This window comes from Streptopelia decaocto (genome assembly GCF_964273445.1).
Source record: "Streptopelia decaocto genome assembly, chromosome: 13".
NCBI lineage: Eukaryota > Metazoa > Chordata > Aves > Columbiformes > Columbidae > Streptopelia > Streptopelia decaocto.
Genome location: NC_138668.1, coordinates 7385910 through 7408575, shown reverse-complemented (window position 1 = coordinate 7408575; position 22666 = coordinate 7385910). Strand labels below are relative to the sequence as shown.

At 44.5% G+C, this 22666-nt stretch overlaps 1 protein-coding gene across 3 annotated transcripts; it reads right to left on the bottom strand.

Moving 5' to 3' along the window:
* Window positions 1-9055: 9055 nt before the first annotated feature.
* LOC309445575 (interleukin-9 receptor-like) lies at window positions 9056-22666 on the bottom strand. Of its 3 annotated transcripts, none has more exons than XM_082064524.1 (10): window positions 22496-22666; window positions 21199-21307; window positions 15290-15380; window positions 14795-14903; window positions 13335-13528; window positions 12514-12650; window positions 12015-12189; window positions 11660-11774; window positions 10517-10601; window positions 9056-10028 (listed from the first exon to the last, which is right to left on the bottom strand). In XM_082064524.1, the coding sequence occupies exons 2-10, from the start codon at window positions 21289-21291 to the stop codon at window positions 9477-9479; spliced, it is 1551 nt and encodes a 516-aa protein (XP_081920650.1). In that variant the 5' UTR covers window positions 21292-21307; window positions 22496-22666; the 3' UTR covers window positions 9056-9476. The 3 variants fall into 3 exon arrangements, with proteins under 3 accessions (XP_081920650.1, XP_081920652.1, XP_081920651.1); XM_082064526.1 differs by having other exon boundaries at window positions 21199-21252; XM_082064525.1 differs by lacking the exon at window positions 21199-21307.

Genomic DNA, 22666 nt, shown 5'->3' with positions numbered 1-22666 from the left:
GTCACCCACAACAATGCCCCCCCTCCGCTGCGGGCAGGACTTCCGGGCAGCCCGCTCGCTCATTGGTGGCACGATCTGCTACTCACGTGCGAGCCCGGACAGAGCGTCTCCCGTCAGCCCCAGCGTCCTCCGCGGTGGTGAGCATGCGCAGCTAAAGGGTTGACGCTACCCGCTCCAGTCCTGTCAGGAGGCTGCGCAGGGTGAGGGCGGAAGAGGGCAGGATGAGGGCGGAAGAGGGCAGGATGAGGGCGGAAGAGGGCAGGGCAGCTGGGCAGCGCGGCCTTCCCAGTCTCCACCTCGCGTTCCCATCCGGGTTCGTGCCACGACACAAGAATGGTGCGGGAGCGACGCCGCAGTGACGTCAGAGGGGCGGGGCGGGGCCGCTTCTGTCACCCGTGGGCGCTGGGAGCCGTGGGCAGACAGCGGTTCTGTGCAGGTGTTAATGTCACTGCCGAAAACCGCCTCCCCGCGTCCCCTGAGCGGAGCTCCCGGCTCTGACAGCCGGTCGCGGCGCTGGGCGGCCCTTCAGCCAGGGACTCGGTCATGAGCGTTGTTTCCAAGGTGCGCAGGAGGCGCGTTCGTGCCCACCCGTGCTCACTGCGCGGGACCCACCGGGACCACCCGGACCCAGCGGGTGCTGGGAGGCCCAGGCCGTTTGTGCACAACACTTTGTAGCACACACCATGAGTTTGTCAAGGGATTATTTGAATTGTCAGGATCACTGGAAAGGACCATCTTGTTCACTGGACAGCGTGAGAATCCACCAGATCCAGACACCACGACGCTCTCAAGAGGTCCCTTCCAGCCCTCACCGTTGTGTGTTCTGTGATCTCTCCGGGCGCAGGGCCAGGGCAGCTGCTGCATCCCAGGGTTCAAACACTGTCTTTGGAAAGATTTTTGCAATAGCCAGCCCGTCATCTTTCCCGTATGGTGATTTTCTCTTCCTTTTCTCCAGCAGACAAGTAGAACAACTGATCATCATCTTCTAATAGGTTGGGTGCACGTGGAGCAGGGAGGGGTGTGGGTGTATTTATTTTAACTATACCTTCACGCTTTTTCAGACTGTACCCAGATTTCTGGTCTCTCTCGTGCCTAGACTTGGATATAATATTGAACTGTGGCCTCATTTGTTACAACTAGAATGAAATAAGTATTTGCTACCATTCTCAAATTACATCTCTTACTAGGTGCTATAATAGTATTTGTCTGTTTGCAGTAACATCTCACCGTTTGTTATTTATATTATGGTACACTGCAGATCTCACATCCTATTTCAGTATATTGCTAGTAACCTATTATTTCCCAGTTTATATTAACATATTTTCTTTCTCTTTCAAAGTGTGGTACTTTGCACTTTATGGAATGTCATGTTTAGACTGTATTTAAAATTTGTCAAAATATTTTTCTCTTAATTTTTGTCTCCAAAAATGACTAAAATCCCTTCCAGAACAATGTCCCAAATCTTGTGTGCACTCTTTCTATTTTGTCACCAAAATTAATGAAAATCTTTAATCAAACCAAGACTGAGCCAGAACAGACTCCTAGAACACCACTTGAAATGCCATTTCAGTTTAATGGGGAACTATTAATGATTAGACTCAAATGCATTTTTTAAAAGTGTCATCATTCACTCATGGGTCTAGGTGGTATCATTTAGGCCAACCAGCTTCCTTAGCAGTCCTTTAGCATTGAACTGTGTCAAAAATCTTACCAAAGACAAATTACATAAACCCTACTTCTTCCCCATTACCAGCAAGTAAACTCTCTTGTCAAAGATGGAAGCTGATCAATCAATTAATAGTTTCTCGCTTTTTAGTCTTCTGGATATTTTTAGAAATATTTTTAGTCTTTTATTCCAGAATCCTTTCAAATAATGAAGTTAGGCTAGTTGGTCTAGCGTGATTTTTGTCTGTATTTTTCCTATGTTTGAAGATGGGACTATTTATCTTTCGAAAGTCCTTTAGGTTTCTTGTTCTGCACGGCTACTCAGAAATAACTTCCATTGTTGCAGAGACTGCTTTGGGTAGTTAGTTATGGTTTGCTTGGGCTTTTTTTTTTTTTCAAAAAACACTTCAGTGTGAATTCTGTCTGGCCATGCAGAATTTAACACACTTGTTAAGGGGTTTAACTCAAATTTTGCATGTACTACTATCATCTTGTTAAAATGAATTGTATTAATCATCTTCATTGCTAAACTATGTTCTACTGAAACAAAAAGAAGGTGCTAATCCTTCAATTCATGACTCATCATCTATTATTCAGTCCCTTTCCTGCTCAGTAATGGTCCTCTGCTCTCCCTTTTTCCTGAGGCTGCAGCTAACTCATGGATTTTGTTGTTTCCCTCTTTTCTACTTCATTTTATTTGCTTGGTTTGTTTTAAACTGAGCAAGGGATAAAAATCTCTACTGTACAAGATTTTCAGCAGGTCTGGTACCCTGAGCTCTGCCAGCTGAGGCTGTTGGACTCTGTAGCGTTGTCTTCATCTCAAAGGATGACACAGCAAAGCTGCTCTTTGCAGCATCGATGAATGCTTCCCGTGCTGAAAGGCTGTAGCTGATGATATTGGTATTTCATGAAACAGCTTTGGATGCTAGTGTGTGCTTTACCACCCCTGTTCTGAAGCCACCATTCCTTGGTTTTCTATAAAGGAAAATACTACATTTTGTCTGCTGTTAAGCAGCACAACCTAGAAAATCGCCTGTAGCGATGCTGTGGCCTGATCTGTATTTGCCTCAGCTCGTAGGTGGGGAGATACGTGTATGGTCTGTGTGGCTGATCCATAGCCCAGATGAGCAGGGATACAAATAAATCAGAATATCTTGTCTGCCGGAGCCCTGCTGGAACAGGAGGTGAGTCTGAACAGAACTGTCTTGACTCAGACAGCTTGACTGAGTAGTCATGTAATGTTATTATGTCTGCCCTTCATTCCTTCCTTTTTGTTCGGGAACAGAAAACTTCTTAACACTTTGTGTTCACAGCTTGCAGCTGTGTAACGTCTGAAATAGCTATACACCTTGCTCTGTGCAAGCCTTAAATTCTACTAGTTCTGTGACGAGCCTGATGCTTTTTGAGCCTTATAAAAATAGGCAAGGTCATAAACATAAATCCGACTGTTGTGTGGACTGTTATGATGCTGTCCAGTTACAGAGCCAAAACTCTGAACAGATGAGAGAAACATTTTGCCAGATCAAATGGAAAAGAATCTGCCTTTTAGCCAGGAGGATGTTTGAATTGACATACGTGAAAGCCAGCAGAGTGCTAAAACATTCATTAGCCACAAACACTGTTATAGCATTAATGCCCTAAGCTACACAAAAGCTTTTTGCTACTTGGCAGAGTTTCTTCTGCTTTCCTTACCATAATTCAGCACTGATGTTTTCCCAAAAGTCTTTATTTTCCATGGTCCCAGTTTGTTTACAAAATTTAAAAATACAACAGCAAATCTTCTGCCTACCCTTTCTCAATTAGAGGATTTTATGCGTTTATTTGCTAAGTTACAAGTATTTCCCTACTCTGCAAGGTTATAGGACCATCACTCAGAAAATGTCTTTGTAATTTTCCAAGAACCAAGTTCAAGTGCAAACACCTTCCCCTGTTAGTCCTGGCTGCCAACCTTCTCCTTGCCTCATGACCTCTAAACCGAGGCAGCTTGGAAAAAGCCTACTCTGGTTTTAGGTATGCCCAAACCACTTTTCCTGTCAAAAAAAGTTAACTAGAACATAGTTTAGCAATGAAAATAATTAATACAGTTCATTTTTTACAACTGAGTTCATTTCTGCCGTAGCATTTTTTCTATGTGGTGCATGTGTTTGCATTTTATAGTGCAAGCAGTAGAAGCTGTGCAGGCCGTGTTAACAGATAATCTACTATTTTTTTTGAATGTAGTTTTGTTTTAAGAAAAAACATTATGTTTGGAAAAGGAAAATAAGTGTGTGCAATCCAAATGAAGACAAAACAGGAGGATAGTTCTAGACAAAATGCAGGGAAAAATGAAATAAACACAAGTAACAACAGTAGAATAAACATAATTCACAAAGCCGGTGTAACTGATTTAACCTTTCACCAATAACCATAACAGAAAACTCTTTGGCACTTGTAAAATCCAGACAATTAAAATTAGGTGTCTGAAATATCTTTCCCTTTCTGTCTATGACTGTAGAGGTTCTACTTTAAGCATAATTGAAATCCCATTTCCCTGGTCCCCAAACACGAATGTGGAGATAGAATTCCCTTCCTACAGTTATACACATCTGGAAGCTCCCCAGATGTTTTGCTCCAGCTACTTTTAGCATGACGTGTTTTGAGAACCTGATTTCTGTGTTTGATTCAGAGCCTACATCTATGTTAAGTGTAATCTTAGTCAGTTTATGTAAGACGTGTTCTATGAATCTTTCTGAACTACGTGTTTAGTATACGGTGGCTTGTGATGAAGCTGACACAGTGACCACATTTAAAGCTCTAAAGCCGTCAGTCTGCACAGCTCTGCCCCTTGCATTTCAGAGCAGCATGTACAGTCACACCCTTCCAGTGCCTGCTGCAGCCTTGGCTCATTTCCTGCACACAGCTGAACAGATTTTTTTGAATATACAGTATTGCAGAAAAATAAAGATAGAAGGAAGAACTCCATTCCTAGAGGAAATAATGGGTTGTCTTGGGTAAAATAGTTTACTGTAGTATTTGGAGGTGACCTGCACCTGCCCTGCTGAGCGAATTGCAACAGAGATTAGAATTGTGTGTGTCTGTGCTCTCCACCTGGTGATACATTTAATTACCAAGCTGAGCGACAGCGTAGAACTAATTAGTACATTAGCGTGGACCAACAAACGCGGTTTAGAAATGCTGGTGGGATCTCAACGTTCTGCTCTACAGGCTGAAGTCAGTGAAAACGGGGCTCCCCGGCAGATGGCAACGGCGGGCTGCGCCGGGGCTGCGGGCAACGGCGGGGCTGCAGGCAACGGCGGGGCTGCGGGCAACGGAGGGGCTGCGGGCAACGGCGGGGGCTGCGGGCAACGGCGGGGGCTGCGGGCAACGGCGGGGCTGCGGGCAACGGCGGGGCTGCGGGCAACGGCGGGGCTGCGGGCAACGGCGGGGCTGCGGGCAACGGCGGGGCTGCGGGCCGAGCAGGCAGCTCAGGAGCAGCAGGGGTGCAGGCAGCCGGGAGACAAAGCTCTGACTCAGATGCAGGTCTATCTGGGAGGCCTGGCTGGAAACAGGGCTACAGCACAGGACCTGAGTCCATCCAGGAGTCACAGACAAGCTACAACACACCCAAGGGGTCCATCCAAAACATAACCTACCTAAAGCTCAGGTCCAGAGGCCACCCAGGAAATGACACAGAGCTCAGGCCTAAACGGAGATTAAATGGAGAGGATGTGGGTGGGAATCCCAGGTGAGACTGGTCAGGCCAGTTCAGGCCTCTTGTTGCACTTTGGGTCAGGGCAGGAGAGCAGATCACACCCAGCAACCCTTTTTACAGAGGTGTATTCCAGCTGTGATCACACTTAGGGCTCTGAATCACTTGGTTATGGAAAGCACTCCTGTAACTGACCATGCAGGTGCAAAATCACCTGTAGCTCTCTGAAAGAGAGATAAATTAATATTTAATACAGAATTTGCAAATACAAGCAACTGTATTGCAGCAATGGGAAAACTTTGGCTATCAGAAGATTTGAGGCATACTATAAACAAGCCCTAGACTTTTCCTTAGTCCATGTACACAAGTTCCATTCAGGCTGGCAGGTGACTTCCATGTCACTGGACTGTCTAGCCCCAGAAACATTGCTGAGCTGACTGCATTTATCTGCTCAGAGCTGGTCCAACATTTCCCAGCCAGGGAAGAATTCATCCTGTCTTCTCCCTCTCACAGAATGCTGATTAAATAACTAACTTCATCCTTGGCTCCAGCAGACAAAAAAATCCTCAGTTTGGTGGTAGCGGCAGTGCAGATTTTAGGGCATGAAAGTAAGGGAAGGTGGTAAGAGGGATCAGTAGTCCTTAAGTGGCAGATGTGATCTTTGTGTAATAAAGAAACTGATATTTGGATTCCAAAGGTTGTATGACCCTTACGTTTGGCGCTGGTGCACGTCCTACGGCAATATGTCAAGCTGTGGGATCCACTGTGTAAGCTATGGAAAACTGTAAAGACAGGGTAACCAGTTACACACAGTGAAACTAGCTGAGCCATGGCATTGATTTATGTTAAAGCATTCTTATTTTTTTTCTCTAGTGCTGTCAGTCTCATTCTGAATACACCTATTATCTGTTTGTAAAATGTAAAAGTATCTTATGAAAAGGTCTTCACTGAGCTGTCCACATTGGTGCCCTGATTCCTTTCTCAAACTAATGCTTTATTTAGACTCACCTGTGGCTTACAACTTTTTTGGCATTTGGCAGATCACATTAGAAAAAGATTATAGAAAAGGCAACTCATAAGTTGCATTTAGACCGTTACGACTGTTACTCCTGTGCTCTGGCGCTGCCTATATTAGGCTTCACATGAATCAGCTTGGCTCAAAAAAACATATTGTGCTGGGCCTGTAGTACCATTTGAATAGAAATGTATCACTTCTAGACAGAGGCAAATACCGCATGATACTGGGCCGTTGTACGTGCACATGGTATCTAGAGCTGATGCTGTCACAGCAGTTTCAGTGCTACACTGCAGTACGCACTGAAAATACGCAGGGTGTTGATCAAATCAGTCTGTTCACCAGCCCTAAGATGATGAGATTTGACACTGAGATTTTCAATTTTGTCAATCAACTTGGCTCCATGAGCATCAATGAAGAAGCAATCCAAGTACTGTACTTTTGTGTTGCGATGTAATCCTTGGCTTGCATGTTGCTAAAAACAAAGCAAGCCCCCTGTGTGTTCATTCCCCTTCCTAGCATAAAAAGAACATCCCCTCCTCTTTTCCAGTTATGATCACCAGTACATAAATATGTATGTCATCAAATATTGCGGTTCTTGCTTTAGAACTGATAGTTTAGATCTCTGTATTTGATTAGCACCTCTGTCTTCAGAATTGCTGTGCCTCTAGCAGGAACAGATCTGCAGATCAGATTAAATTACTTGAAGATTAAACAGACTATTTTTAATTTGGGGTGTTTTTTGCTGGCTAGATGAGTGAACGGCTCTGTGAAAGAACACACACCCTGGGGGATGCTGGGCGGCTCCAGTGGCTCTGCTGGTCCGGAGTGGCCCGCGGTGACAGAATTCTGCAGCACAGCATTGGCAGCTCGCGGGAGCGTGGGGGGGATGGAGACAGGGCTGTGGGGCTGGAACCCACAGAGCTCACTCTGGGCAGTTTGGAGGGTGGTGCTGCTCTGTGTCTGACATTTCTTTGTCCTTTGTTTACACGATGATCAAATTTAACAAAAGTAAATTAAAAAGAGCAAGTGTGTTTCTCTTGTCTCTGTAATTATTGTCCTCCTATCTGCTTATTGAACCGGGAAAAGATTTCTGGATTTATTTGGTCATTGACTAATTGTAGTCTCTAGAAAAAAGATTGCTTTCACAGGCTAGGCTTCTGCACCTTTGAGCGGGAGTTTGCAGATCAATGATGTTAAGCCCCAAAGCTCAGGGCTGCAGAGGGTGTTTCGGCATGCTGAACACCACTGTTTGACACTTGTGTTTTGCTGCGATACATTAGAAGCCACACTGTGGAGACAAGTCGTCGTAACTGAGAGGGCACAACAGGCTGAGTGCTGTGTCTTAATGTTTGTGACTTGTTTGCTGCTCTTTCAAAATGAGTTCGTGTCAGCGCTGTGATACCTATACTTTGAGAACCATGCAGTCTGATCTTCTTACCCCTCTTGAAATGAGCGTTCAGATGACTAAACAGCAGAATGTCTGATGGAGATACAGCTTTTCTCACGGGGAACACCAATACTTCACCAGAGGCGCTCACACACCAGACACCATGGGTAGCTCACTGTGCTGATCCCCCTTGGCGTTATGAGCTGTAAAATACGTCTTTACTCAGGAGCCTTCGCATCCCTTTTACTGCTGATGGTGGTAGCAGCAGCACTGGCATAGTGCTTTGGCCAGCATTTAGTTCTCTCTTCTGCTTCTTCTATGGTGTTTTCAAACCAGCTTTTAATAATGATTCCTATAGTCAATGTTTTCTAAACTGGAGTTATTTCCAAAGCTCTCAGACACTGACTTCTGAAAAATCAAAGTTTTCATTAATTCCTCTGCTTACAACACTGCAAACAGATCAGTGCTTGCACCTCCTGTGACTGTCACACAAGCTGGATGTGACCTCCTCATTCTGTTACTGCTTCTCTCCCAGCTGAAAACTTCCAACTCTAGTTCTCTGGCTCAGCACAAGTGTTTGGGAAGGGTGTCTTGATCTACTTTGGTACTTATAACTGAAAACTTCCTTTGTGTTGTCAAAACTACTCAGTGCTAACAGTCACCTGACAGACAAGGGGAGCACTCCCAAAGAGAGGGAATGAACGTGTGATCATATGTACACATGTGCAAGCTGGTGCAGATGCACATGCGCATACTGCAGTGTGGTTGCTAAAACTGTTGAGCCCTTTTAAACTAGGAGATGTAGCTAAGACTCCAGGAATCTGCTTGGTGGGTAATCAACCATGCACAGGATTTTCTGTGTCTAGGGCAGAAATTAAACCTCCAGAGATTCAGCTCAGGCTGTACTCATTGAGCAGACAGGCAAAGGACTTGTCAGTTCTTCGGAAATAATAAAAGCCCTGGAGAGGCAGTGGGCCTGGCCTGTTTTATGAATAAATAAACCTCATTTGGGCTATTCTTGCTTTTTACCTTTCCCCATTAGATCAGGCCAGCCACTTAACCTTGGAATAAATTTTTGTTAAAATCAATGCAGTACATGGGCCCAGTTACTGCAAAATAAAAAGTCACAGCCATTCAGGTTAATAAAGAACAAGGCCCACTGCCTGATTATCTTTAAATAATACAATTATAAATTCTGATGAAATCAGGAACCATTTGAAGTCATCAGTATCATATTAAGAAGCAACGTACCCTCTTTAGCAAAAACCATTTATCCTGGTTTTACGAAGAGTCACACATAGTTTTACAATAATTACGGAGTGTAAATCATGCTTCAGTACATTGCAAATATTGTTGCTTCTGAAAGGCACAAAATTCCAACAGTTCTTCCTGTGGAAAAACAGCAGGTCTGCTGCTGCTTCCTCAGACTGGGGGTTGCTGGACTTCTGCTGCTGCCAGGAGGTTAATTCAGGGCGGGACATGGCCATGTGTCTCCGGAGACAGAGAAGTTGCTGCTGGCGGGTCTTGTCATGCCTGTAGGGGTGGCATTTGCTGGCCGGAGGAGTTGATCACAATCTTCTTTTGAAGTACAGAAATCAAGGGTTTTCCTAAAATTGATACATGTTTGTAATTGTCTGCACAGTCACCATTTAAACCACTTGGGAGGACGGTGTTGCAGATGAGGACAACACAAATACTGCCTTTGCAGGCAGTATTCTTCAGGGAAGGCCACTTTGATCATCCTGATGTTTGACAAAACTATTGCTGTTGGAGAGCTTCAGTAGTTCAGCAGGAATCGAACCTTCTGGAGTATCATTGTCACATAAGGTGCAATAGTCACTGCTGCCAAAGGACACATTTGCTATCTCCAAAGAGTCCTGAAGCATAAGGATATCACCCTTTTTGTGCTGTGCGTGAGCGGGATCATTCCTTCCCATGCTATGGCTCTCAAAGTTGGCTTTAATCATTTCAGAGGCTTCCAGGCTAGCTGTATCATCAGTATGGTTTTGTGCGAGCAATAGTCCCAGACTCACTTCTATCTCTTCTGTTTTTACATACCTGCTGGGGAGATACTGCTGGTTTGGACCTGAGGCAAATACAAAGTTTTCTTCTGTAGCAACCAGATTTGTGCTTTCCACAGGTTTGAAACAGATCTGGGAAATCAGTTCTTGGGTGTTTAGATCAGAAAATCCGTCTGCAGTCACTTTGTTTGAGCTCCTGGCCCCTTCTTGTCTGAGTTGCCAACAAGCCTCATTAGGTCTAACCCAGTCCTAGTGAAAGGATCAATAAGTTCAGAACATTTTGCTTAGAGGTGGAATTTGCAAAATAGCTGTTCTTTCTATATGACTTTGGCATAATAATCTAGAGGTTTAGTGCAAATCTACTGGGCAAAATTAGAGCAGTAGAGAATCTAACTGCCAATTTCACAAGACATTTTCAAGATTTCACCTCCAGAATATACTGCAAGCAGCTTGTATTGCTTTGGCTTTGCAAAGACAGGGTGCACCTCTCACATTCAGCATGGACAGGGAGTGAGGGACGGGAGGGGGTTTATTTCTAAGGAGACAGAAGCCGGACAGAAGTTCTGGTGCTGTAGCTTGTACATGGAGGCAGGAAAACGAGAAACTATGAACTCTCAGGAAGATCAGGACCATGTGTCAGTAACTCCGCTCAGGAGCTGGAAGGATTAATCCCAGAAAAAAAAAAATCCCCCCCATGAAGTGTGGGTGATAAGAAAAAAATTCAACTTACTTCTTACCTTAAAATCCCCATTGTGCAAATTATAGAGTGGCTGAAAATAAGCAGCTGGCGTAGGAATGTTAAAGCAGGAGAGGCTTTTTGCCCTGAAGTGAGAAAACAACATGAAAAAAAGGACAATTTTTCTGTATTCTGTCTCGATGACATAGCACACTGATTAGATGAAAGCCACACACTTATGGTAGAAAGATTGCACAAGAAGCCCATTTCACATAGTTTCTGACATCTCATGCAATTGTTCGTCTGCCTCCTGTGCATGCATTGAATGTTTCTAGCCTGAAGCACAGTCTTAAAAGTTTCTGAGGAATGCTATATGCTGCAAACTCAATTCTAGCCTGTTACTCATTATATGCACTAAAGCTATTTATGCGTTTGTTTAGCAACTTATTTGATCTACCCCACTGTTTCTAGAAGTGTTTTAGAGTTCCAGTTTCATTACATTTAGACAGAGAAATTCTGCCAGACATCCTAGTCCCTGTATTAGGGTCTATCCTGTAAAAATATTTTATCATATGGCCACCATGTATTCTGTTTCTCTAAGAGTGACATGTATATGGAGCATAATAATGTATGTCAAGGCAGAAAATGAAGAGGGAGATTTACCTTTGCTCTGCCAGTAAAAAAAAATGCAGAGAATGGTTGAACCAAGGTTCTAGAGACAGTTTTTTCTCTGTACAACTTGGTCCCAGACCCTAAGAAACACTGAATCTGCGTCAGTGTAGTTTGCCTATGTTGTTATATTACATACTGACTACTGCCGGGTATGTCACAAGTAGCTTAACATTGATATCACTTTAATCACCTGTATAGATTGCTGTGACTTGCGCTTTTAATTTATCTACACGAAACTCAACAAAAAATTTCCATGGGTTTAAATTTATTTAACTCCAAGAGATGCTCAGCCTTAAGCTTTAGCTGAGTTTGGGTACCACAAAGGCACTTTGGTCTCCTTAAGGATTGTGTAGTGGCTCATAAACTATCATCAGCCAAGGAAAATGTCATGCCCCGAGACTGTCAAAACAGCTTTTGAAAATGATTGAGCCTGTGCAGCAGAAACAGGAAGCAAAAGTGATATGAGGACACTTGATTTACCCTCTTCAGGCTGTAAAGATCAAGCAAAACTGAATGAAAAAGTATAACATACCTTGAAGAAAGCTTGCAGTTCCAAAATAAATAGAGTAGCATGCCGAAACTCAGAGGAATGAACAAGAACTGCATAGTTCTGGTATTTAGGATCTTTTCAGACAGTTTTGGTACATCTAGGAAAAGAATCAGCACCAAAAATAATTGACAAAAAGTCTGGAAGTCAAGACAGAATCCCAAATAACCAAGCCATGCAAACGAATCAGGTTGCTAAAGACCTCAAGGAAAGTGATTTAGCTATGAAATCTTGAAGGAAGCTGGTTCTGATTTGAAAATCTTCATTTTACCAGGTATCTTCCCTTTTTTGGAACATGGACATGAAAAGGCATGAAATAAGGTAAAAACAACACTTGTACCTGCTCTTTGAAACACCGTTGTCTGGCTCCACTCACTCCACTGGCTCTGGTACGAATCCTCCTCTTCAGAAATCTTGCAGCGGACCCGTGCAATGTAAGCAACGCCACGGCGAAGCTCTGCGGCTTCAATTTCTATCTGTGGCAGTGAGCTGGGTGACGTCTTGTTCAATGCGATCTGTGAAATATTACAAAGAATTTGTTAATAAGGCTGGGTAAAAGGATGGTCTTTTAAATACTCTTCCCACCCTGCTTTTTTTTTTTTCCAAATCCTCTCTTCTTGGGTGCAAGAAGTGGTCCTGCATGATGATGGATGACTTCTGAACGCAGGGTTTGCAAGTAGAAGATTCATTGATACTCAGTATTTATGCTTTATGTCAAATCTTTCAGCCTTGATGCGGGAAACCAGAAAGGCCAACGGGAAGCGGTCAGCAGCCACAGGGCCCCAAGCTGAGTGGCCATTGCACCCCGAGAGCAACACACATGTGCCTCATCCCGTTACCTCCCAGGACAGGCCGGACTCCTTATACTGCAACTCATATTGAAGAATTTCAGCAAGGTACCAAGGCACACTCCACCATATGTGACACTTGCTGGCAGTGGTGTTGCTCTGGATGTTCAAAGGTGGATCAAGTTTTACTGCAAATAGAGAAGTAGATTTTTTCACAATATTTGGGACATAAACACCATAGGCGATGCATGATAGTAGGCTGACTAAAGTCCTGGAAGATAAAGCTGGGTCTAAAGAGTCATACTAAGAACAGCAGTAGACCTATTTAGCTTACAGGGCAGGTCAGAACAGCTACAGAACTGACATAAATTAGTCCCTGGGGATAGTCCTGCAAGCAAAGAACCACTCTGAATGTCACATTATGCTCTTCCAAGATACCGCTAAGAGACAGACTCTGAGATTTTGGATACTAGAGCATTTATTTGAAGTACCCGGTCATGGGATGTTGAATTAGATCCATGACTTTAATTCCTCATTACTTCATTTCTTAAGAAAAAAACCAACCATAAAAGCAATCCAATTGTATATTATCCATGGCACAAGAAAACATGATGCAGATGAGAAGTGTACTCGAAAGGTGCTCCAGCGCCCCGGCCCTCTCTGAAGTCCTGGACAAGTCAGAATGGAGAGACACTGGGCCTGCATTCTTACTAATGGAGCCCACACAGTGTGCTCTCCAGGGTGGGCACTCTGCCTTGTTTCCATTGTTTTCACTTGTTGTCTTTGAGATGCCCTTTTCTAGACAGCATATCAGGCCTACCCTGAGCTGCTGGGCAGAGCCCCAGCCCACAGCTGCCCTGGTTCATACTTACTGTGCTTGCAGGGATTGTACTCTGGGAAGATAATGTATGTGTGATTACGTCCAAAGAAGTTGCCTTGGAGAGAGACTCTATAGCCATCTGTTTCCAGGATCTGGCTGGCTAAGTGGATTGTGCAGTGGTACCGATTCTGCGTGCTGTCTCTGGCAGTCAGTTTGCAGCTGGCGTTGTGGCCCTTTGACCAGAGGCTAGAAGAATAAGGTGGCTGAAAGTTTCTTTTAAGGCATAGGGTTAAGTGCTTTCCAGTTGATGAAAGATGGGTGGCAGCTTTGCACAGCACCACATTCTGGAAGAACATGAGCCTCTTTAGTGCAGACGGCATAGAAAGGAGCGCTGAAGCTGGCTGGACGGCAGGGATGAAGGGAGGAAGGAGACACCTGCAAAACCCACTGCGGAGAGCCCCTCCGTGCCAGAGCTGCAGAGCCCAGCGCCTGCCCCGCTCCTGCCCCGCTCCTCCACCGTGCGCAGGGGGAGCAGTGGGCAGCGACTTACACACGCAGCACAAACAGAACGACTTGTACGTTAAAGCCTCATTCACCATGAACAATATTCAATCTCAATATTCAGAAGCTTCAGCACAGCGTAACAGAATGAATGACAGAAAACATAATATTGGGGAAGTAGCTCCAAAGTACAGTCTTCTATTAAATAATTATCTAATGCAGCCATTTATTAGCAAATTTTTCAAGTTGCATTTGAGTCCACAATAAACTGGGATACCACAGTTCATCAGCTTGGCATTTTTTCATAGATTTAAAATCCAGTGTCTTTAAGAGTTAGGCTGTTCTTAACCTTACAGAATATATGAGGCATCTAATGTCAGCATGGCTTACCCTCATATAATAGTTCACTAGTGACGGGTACTCAAGGCAATGTTATGACACCATCTAAGCACATTCATCTCAAATTAGCGTATCATAATGCTTATTAACCTATCACCTAGTGAACTATTCACCTGATTTCTTCTGTTAGAAGAAAAAATATTCACAGAATATTCTAAGTCTGTTATTAAAGCTCACTGGACTTTCAAAATAATTTTGTGTATATACATATTTACTAATTTAGCTTAAACCACTAAGGTTTTCATTCCTAGGTAACATGACAGGAAGGGACTGGAAATGGATGATGCAGCTTCATGTGGGACAGGCTCTGGAGGTCCCCAGGTCTCAGGGAGCAGGGCTGGGACAGGACAGCTCTCTGCTCTGAGTCCCCTGCTGGAATCACAGAGGGGACAGTGGGCAAACGGGCCGCCCTGAGCCGTCTGTGCCCAACCCCTGCTGCACCCCGAGGCCACGGGCCCACAAAAGGGTGCAAAGGGAGCAGCTTCCGAAGCTGCCAGGTGTGGGGCGATGTGGCGGCAGAGCTGGCTGTGCCACAGCCCTCCTGCTGCAGGAGCAAAGCCCGCGCTGGGCCCGTCCCCATCCCCTGCCCAGGCTGCCGCGTGCAGCTCTTACTTGGTGAAATGAAGGTGGAAAGGTCCATGGCCCATGGGCTCCTCTGTCACCCACGTGCAGTTCACAGCAGTCACGTAGTTATTCAGGCAGCTCAGGCTGCCGGGGAACTCTGCGGGGAAGGAGACCAGAGCTGCATTTGTGTGTCACCTGATGAAGCCTTGCATAGTGTATCAAATGCATCACTTGCTAGTGCTTCCTTTACTGACACCTCATCTATCCTTTCTCACGATGCTCTTCCTCTCTTGTACCACACTTCCCTGCATGAGGTGCGTGTAAGATCTCAGGGCAGGGACCTTGGGCAGTGGCGATGTTTTTTTGCTGCTGCCCAGCTTGTCCAGTATGTGCTCAGTTCCCTGGGCATTGCCAGCTGTACTGGTTCCTGGGAAAGGGCAGTCACTGGATCTTGCCTTGCACACTTTAGGGTCTATGAGTGAGAAATGAGCACATACACGTGCTTCTCTTACCACAGTGGACCTGTTCCATGTCCCCTCTTACCTCTCCCCCTTCCTCCAGCACAGAGCAGCACAGCAGCGATGCACAGCTGGAGGCCCAGCCGCCACGAATCTCCTCCCATTCCAGACAGGATCTGAAATACAACGCTTCTTAGAAGCAGTTTTGTCAGTATTTGTACCAGCAGGTTGAAGCTTTAGCTACACGCCTCTGCCAGTCCTGACACAAGCTGACCTTGGCTCTGCCAGAAAGAGCACCAACTCAACCATATCATTCCTTACATAGGAACTGTTCTTCTCATGATTGTAAATAGTACTTTGCATAGGAATCTAAAGCACTAGCTGCCTGAAAGGAAATCTTTAATTCCTGCCATTTGATCAGGAGCAAGGGAGTGTTCCATCTTTCCTTCTTCCTGCATTTTTAGCATCTGGTTTATGACAATTTAAGAGCAGAAGAGACCTACAGTGGGTTGGAACAAATGTTCATGTTTCCCTGTATCCTGTTTCCCACAGTAACCAAAAAGAGATGCTTAGAGAAAACCGTAGCAATAGAGGAAGCATAGATGTTCTTAGAATACTTAGGGCCTAGACATTACCCCAGTTTACTGAAGGTTTGTGTAAGGATATTTGAAGTGTGTCTTCTGCAATATGGAACACTGTCTCTCTACAAGGTTATGCTGGACTTGTCTCTTTCTTTTTTGACCAGAAATTCTATCCTGTGAATTCTTTCACAGAATCACAGCCTGGTTGGGGTTGCAGGGCCCTCTCTAGATCCCCAGCCCAAGCCCTGCTAGCGCAGGGTCACCAGAGCAGATCACACAGGGTCACGTCCAGGTGCATTTGAATGTCTCCAGAGGAGGCTCCACACGCACTCTGGGCAGCCTGGGCCAGGCTCTGGCACCTCACAGCAAAGAAGTTTCTCCTCATGTTCAGATGGACCCTCCTGTGTTTCAGTCTGTGCCCGTTGCCCCTCACCCTGGCGTTGGGCACCACTGAACAGAGTCTGGTCCATCCTCTGACACCCAGCTCATACCAAATGGGTATAGCCTGGCTACAGAATAAGTTGGTTTCCAACCAACAAAGGGTCTGAAGTAGTCTTGAACAGGAGTGAGAAAGAGCCTACACTTTGCAAGGATCGTGATATTTCAATAATTAGGATTGTTTTACTGAAGGGATTAAATGATCTGATGGCTACAGTAGCAGGAGCTGGACTCCCTGGCCAAGAGTATCCTGTCAGTCCGGATTTCACAAGCTGGACAGCAGCAGCCACAGATCAACCTCTTTCCCGTAATTATGCTTGTTTACAGCATCCCTTTTCTGAATTAAATACTAAAATAATATTTTTGTAAATATCCTGTTTTGCTGCAGACCTTCTTCACAGTGGGGGTTGTCGAGAGGAAGTGTCACCATTAGCTGATTTGAGCTGAGGGAGGCATGAAGTCTCCTGCTTATCATCCTAATCAGGGTTGCATATGATCCCTGTGATAAATACAGTAAGACTGACTAAATATGAAATAGAGAGAGCTGCATTAAGTAGAATTATACATATGCTTACAAGAACTTGTTCGGGCACACAAACAAACATAGGTCAGAATAACTAAACCAGGACAGAATATTTCCAGGTAATTGCTACTAATTTGATAAAAACACCCACCCCTACTCCCTGCAAGAACTTCTTTGTTCCGTTCTGCAATGTTTGAAACATGACAGACATTTCCTGGTTCTCTAGCTCACCTGGAAACAAATACAGCATGTTTAAATGCAAAATTGTGCGTTAAAAGCCATGAATATTAGTCCTAAGTAGGTCATGGAACACTGAATTCTGAAAGGCTTATCAGAAAATGATTTGGGGAAAGAGCACATACCCAGCTGAAGGAGATCCTGCAGTACATGAATGCAATTAGAGGAGCTAACACACAGTCTGCGAATGCATATCGCTTAAAAGAAATGTTACTGCAGCTACATGTAGCACTTTAACACCATTATAATTTAATTTCTTCTGTTGGGATCCACACTTTAAACAAAAAGTTGCTGAAAATATGAAAATATTTCTGAAAAGGGCAATAAGAGTGATTTAATCCTGGATAACCTTCCTCAGAAATAAACAACTGAAGACCAACTAAATTTATTTAACTTAACCAAAGGAAAGGCTAAGTAGTAATTTCACACCAGCCATAAGTATCTAACATGAGAAGATTTCAGGCAGGAGAAAATTATTTTTAAAAATTTTCTTTAATCTAATAGGGAAAGATGGAAAGAAGCCAGTAGTTGGACACTGAAGGTAGACACAGTCAGACAGAAACAAAGTGCCGCATTTGTACAAAGGAGAACTACCTTTATTGCTGGAATCTCTTGCATAAACACATGATCCACAACTTGTAGTCTGTAAATCTTGGTTAGGTATCTTAAAAAAAATAATCCTTAACTCAGAAGGAAGTCATGAATGGACTTAGTTATAATTGTCTGTCCTACAGTGATAGCATTCTTGCTCTCCTCTTAACATCAGCAATCCTCAGCCGTGCAAAGGTAAACCTATAGTACATCCTGAAGAGCTGTTCACAAACAGGCCCTATCCCTTCTGCCCACTTCTTATCACTTCTGCCAGGCACTTCCTACTTATGAAGAAAGGAAATAATTGAACGTTATGTAGTGCTCAAGGGAAATACCAATGCAAATGACATTAATGAGGTCATTTGAGTAATGTCTGCTGATGCTTGCAATGAATTTGGCTTTGCAGGAAAATAGCTGCAAGCTTTGCTACAATGCTAGAGGTGCTCTGATGCCTTTTCTCACCTTTCATACTCACTGTGCTTCCCACCTGGTCCAAGCCACTCAGCTGTGGGAAAAGAATTGCCATATTAACCTGGGGCAGGTAGAGCTGATGACGGCCTGGCCTGACCACAGGTGAAGTGTCTTGGCAAGTCCCAGAAGAAAATTATTGCTTGGGTGTAATTCTCTTTGTCTTATGTAGGTGAATATGAAGCGTTTGATAGGCCACGTAGCAAAATGGACATGGTCAATTCAAACCTCAGCCTCTCTTGATGCTGGACAGCAGACAGCCACAGAATGGTACAAATGAGGCAAATGCAAAAGCACTTTTCAATTTCAGTGAGAATGGATGGGTGAAAGGATTCTTGATGACGTAGCAGGCACTCATAATTCTTTCCAGTGATCATCATCTCTGAACACTGCTGGTTCTTTCTGCAGCAGGAGGAAAGCAAGAAGCTGATAATCAAGCCAGGAACCAAGCAGAAACCAATAAGGTGCCAGCACCACTGCAAGGCAACATCTCATTGGCATGCCCTATGTCCAGAACCAGCAGCAAGGGCACTACTACAGCAGCTGGGGCACTGGAGGACAAATCAACCTCCCAGCCCAGCTGCTTGGTGCTTTTTTTTGACCTAACTTCCAGTTTCTATAGCACTGATGAGTTGTGGGTGAAGGCAGAAAAGCCCTGTGAGAACTGTAGTTATGGGAGATGTCAGGAAAGAAAGAGACCAAATGTCTGAGAGAAAGCCCTGAAATGATGCACCAGATATGTTGCCACCAATCCAGGTGTTGGTTCAGCACCAGAAGCTGACTGGTGACCTGGAGTTCCAAAGTGGTCCCAAGCTGGTTGCAATGGTGTTTCCATCCTTTCTGTGTGTTTCCGGGCAGAGATGTTCTGCCTGTTATCTGCTCGAGGGAAATGAGGCCATGCAGCTATGCCTTTCCCTTCCCCTCCTGTGGTTCCATCGTCTGCCTCCATTTCCCAAATGTAATTTCAAGTAATTTTAACTTAAATGTGTACAATACATATTTTCCAAATGCTCTCCACTGCTTATCAACAGAAAGACAGGTGATCGACTGTTATTGCTATATCTGTTTGTATTACTAGAAATCCATATTCAAAGCTCTGGCTAACCCCTACATTCAGGGTCCAGTAGAACACAATTAAAAGATGGCTTTTGTTTTCAAGAATTTATAGGGTCAAATAAATTAGTTAATAAAAACCACTGAGAGGCAAAGTAATACAAGAAGGTGGCAGCACAATCACAGCATGTGGCTAGCCTAGATGTCATCTGAGTTTTAGCAACTCGGCAGAGCAGAGCATTAAGGAGAGACTTGAAGAATTATATTCAAGTAGCTCAAAAGTATTGTCTGCAGCACCTTCAGTGTGTAAGCAGTAGCATAGAGGAAGGTTGGGAGGAGTTGATTTGATGATCTAGGGGGAGGTGGAAGCTGGCATCGTAGAAAGAGTTGACTTCTTGATATGGAAGTGAGAGATGACAAGAGGATGAGGACAGGCTGTCAGTGACTTGAAAAGTGGGGATAAGAAGCTTATGTTGGAGGTGATAGAGAAAGGCAGATAGAAGAATTGTGTGGAGAAATGTAAAGAGTTCAAAATGACAGACACAAAACTCAGGCCTTTGCATCTCTGGCCTTGGGATGACTGCAAGTGAGACAAGATCAGCGTTACAAAGGTCAAATAAACCATTAAATTCAATTGTCATACAAGAACATAATAAAGGATTTCATGTGGAGGTGTGTGCATAAGATTCTTCAACGTGCTTGAGTACCTTTTGATACATGTAGTGATACTATATGCCAGCCCACAGCAGACAGCTAGGACTCCTGGGCTCTATCCCACCTCTGCCATCAACTTTATGTAGAGTAGATTGTTTTGTCAGTGCAGTTTTTCTTGTTGCAGCTCACTCGTATGGTCTGCTGTGCTCACCTGTATCTTAGAGGAGGTCAGAAGCTTCAAGTTCTGATCTGCGGTGACTCTGAGCTGTCCCCAAACAGGCTCTGCTGCTCTCCCTCCCATGGCAAGGCACAATGAGTGGTGCACAGCAGAGCGGGCTCAGCACGCCTAGACCCTTCAACACTGTTTCCTTTCCTTACATCTTAGCAATTAGTCATAAATGACTTTCTGTCCCTTGGCCATAATCCCTTCCTTTGCTTCAATCTCTTCCAGAGGCAGCACCAACAGGCACTAAAGAAAGGCAGGACACCAACTCGCACCTATAAGTAAAACAGGGACGGGCAGCAGCGTGTCTGTGCCGACGTGCACATCCCTCCAGCCATGGTTAGCCCAAAGTGCACATTCTCCAGAACGATCCATTGTGCTACTAAGTGTGATTGTTTATCACGGGCACTCCTTCAGTCATCACTGCTTACAAGAAAATATTTGGCCAGTCCTTTAAGAAAAAGATTAATTATAGATTATCTTCCTCCTGAGTATCTAGGACTCTACGCACATGTCTGACAAAAGCACATCAAGTGCACAGACTAGAATCATATGATCAGCAAGAGAACTGCTGGAGAATAAAGAAGAAGTAGCAGGATTTCGTCATCCACACAGATGGTCAGAGAGAACCCCATATAACTGGTCTTTTTCTCCCTTTTTCTCCCTTATCCCACAATCTGATGCTCACTAACAGCTATGTACTTTCAGATTTGACAGACTTGGATCCCAGAGGGCGAAAAAAAGCTGCTACAAAGGATGACTACTGCAGTAAAGCAGTATTCATACACACACATATATACATGCACATATGTGTATATATATACACGCACATATGTGTATATACATACACATACACATTTTAAAAAGGCATATTTTTGTCTGCAAAGTCCCAAACACTGAGGGCGGTTTTGGTTGGATTCATTTACATTCATCTGTTTCAGTCAGAGAGGAGTACCTAAAAATCATTTATTCAAGATGGTGCTTCTTCCCAGCACAATCCATATCAGAATTAACACAATAGTGTGATTTTGTGCTCAGCAAACTAGCAGAACAGAAATGCAAAGACTCTTCTAGTTATTTTATTTTTCTAGGTTCCCAGTATGAGAAAGAATATAGAATTCCACATTTAGGTAAAGAAACTATTTTTCAGTATCTTAGCTCAATAAAGATGTCCTATTCATTATCTATTAGCATGTATAGAACAGAAATATGTTAAACTGTCTTACCAGCTTGAAGGAAATGTCACTTTTCACAGTGCTTCTGTCCCTTGATAGTTTAGGCTGTGTGGTTTGAAGATCAGGCGGTAGCAGCAGTGGCATAATAAAGCAGAGTTTACTGTACCCGATTTTAAAGATAATCTCAAGAACCAATAAAAACCTCCTCAGATTATCAGATTGAGTTAAATTAGCTGCATCTGCGTTTATTCAGTGCAATGGAGAAACTGAGGAATTTCTGTTAAAGGGTTAACATTTAAAGGCTAAGTAATTTGCTGAATGTGAAAGTACTCTTTTGCAAGATTTATATTCAAAAGGCCAAAAGAAGAGCTCTCTAAGTGACCCACAGCCATTTCCTAGTGCTGTCTGAATGTGGGGTGGGATCTCTGCCCAGCGCTGCTCGACACCCCGGCCCCCGCGCTGCCCGTCCCGTGGCTGCGCTGAGCTCAACGGGGCCACTCGGGACACAACCCGTCCCTGCAGCGCTGCCTGCGCAGCCCCCGGGTGCGGAGGGAACACATCTTCCCACGTCCAGCTGCAGTGGCACCGGCACAGCCAGCACCCATCGGGCCAGACACGCACACGGGTCTGGTGCCAGAGGAGGGAAGAGAGGAGCGGGCAAAGCACAGACTGAGTAACCGTCTGGAGGAGTTTGCATTAGGGGCCAAGAGACAGGAAGGCAGGGGCCAGGCAGAAATGGGGACAGACCTTTCCAAATTGGTACTACAGACTAAATTGTGGTGCTTCTTCCAGCACCCGCTTTTGGGCGTTCCCCATCCAGTAATACTCCTGCCAGCTCCCATGAGGCCCCATGGTTACCCATCTAAATGTGTATTACACTTTTTATAGTTACAACAGTCTTGAACAGGAGCAGAAACAGAAAACATCTCAAATGCAAGCAGCCTTCAGAATGTCATTTAAGCAAAAAAACCCTGCTGCCTCAAATTGTCCAGATGCCTGTAGTTCACCTGCTGCAGCAGAACACATCTGGTCTCCTGAAGAGACAAATTGTACCCTTGCATCTTCCCAGCCTACTGCCACAGGTCACCATAAAGATACTACAGCTGTATATGACCCACAGCTTTTGCCTTATTCTGCCTACAGGGCAGATAGAAAAACCAGTACAAGAGTTCAGCAGCAGTTTGACTCAAATGGCAAAGCACAAACTTTTCCCAGTTTCCTTTCATATTACTATTTCAAAATATAGAGCAGTGCTTCTGAGGAGCACATCACTGCTCTCTGCAAGTTGCCTTTTTCCATACTTCCCCCATAGCCCAAGCACCACTTGGCCCAAGCATTAGTAACTCACCTCCTGCTCTCCCAAGGTCACTCAGACCCTTCTTCCATGTTTTCTTGGATCTACGTCCCTGATTGTTGTGAATACTGTGCAGGGTTCAAGAGACCACAGCCATCCAAGGGCTCTGTCTGCACAGGTGGTGCTGCTGACATCTTATTAACTCATCCCGCTGCTCAGTGCATG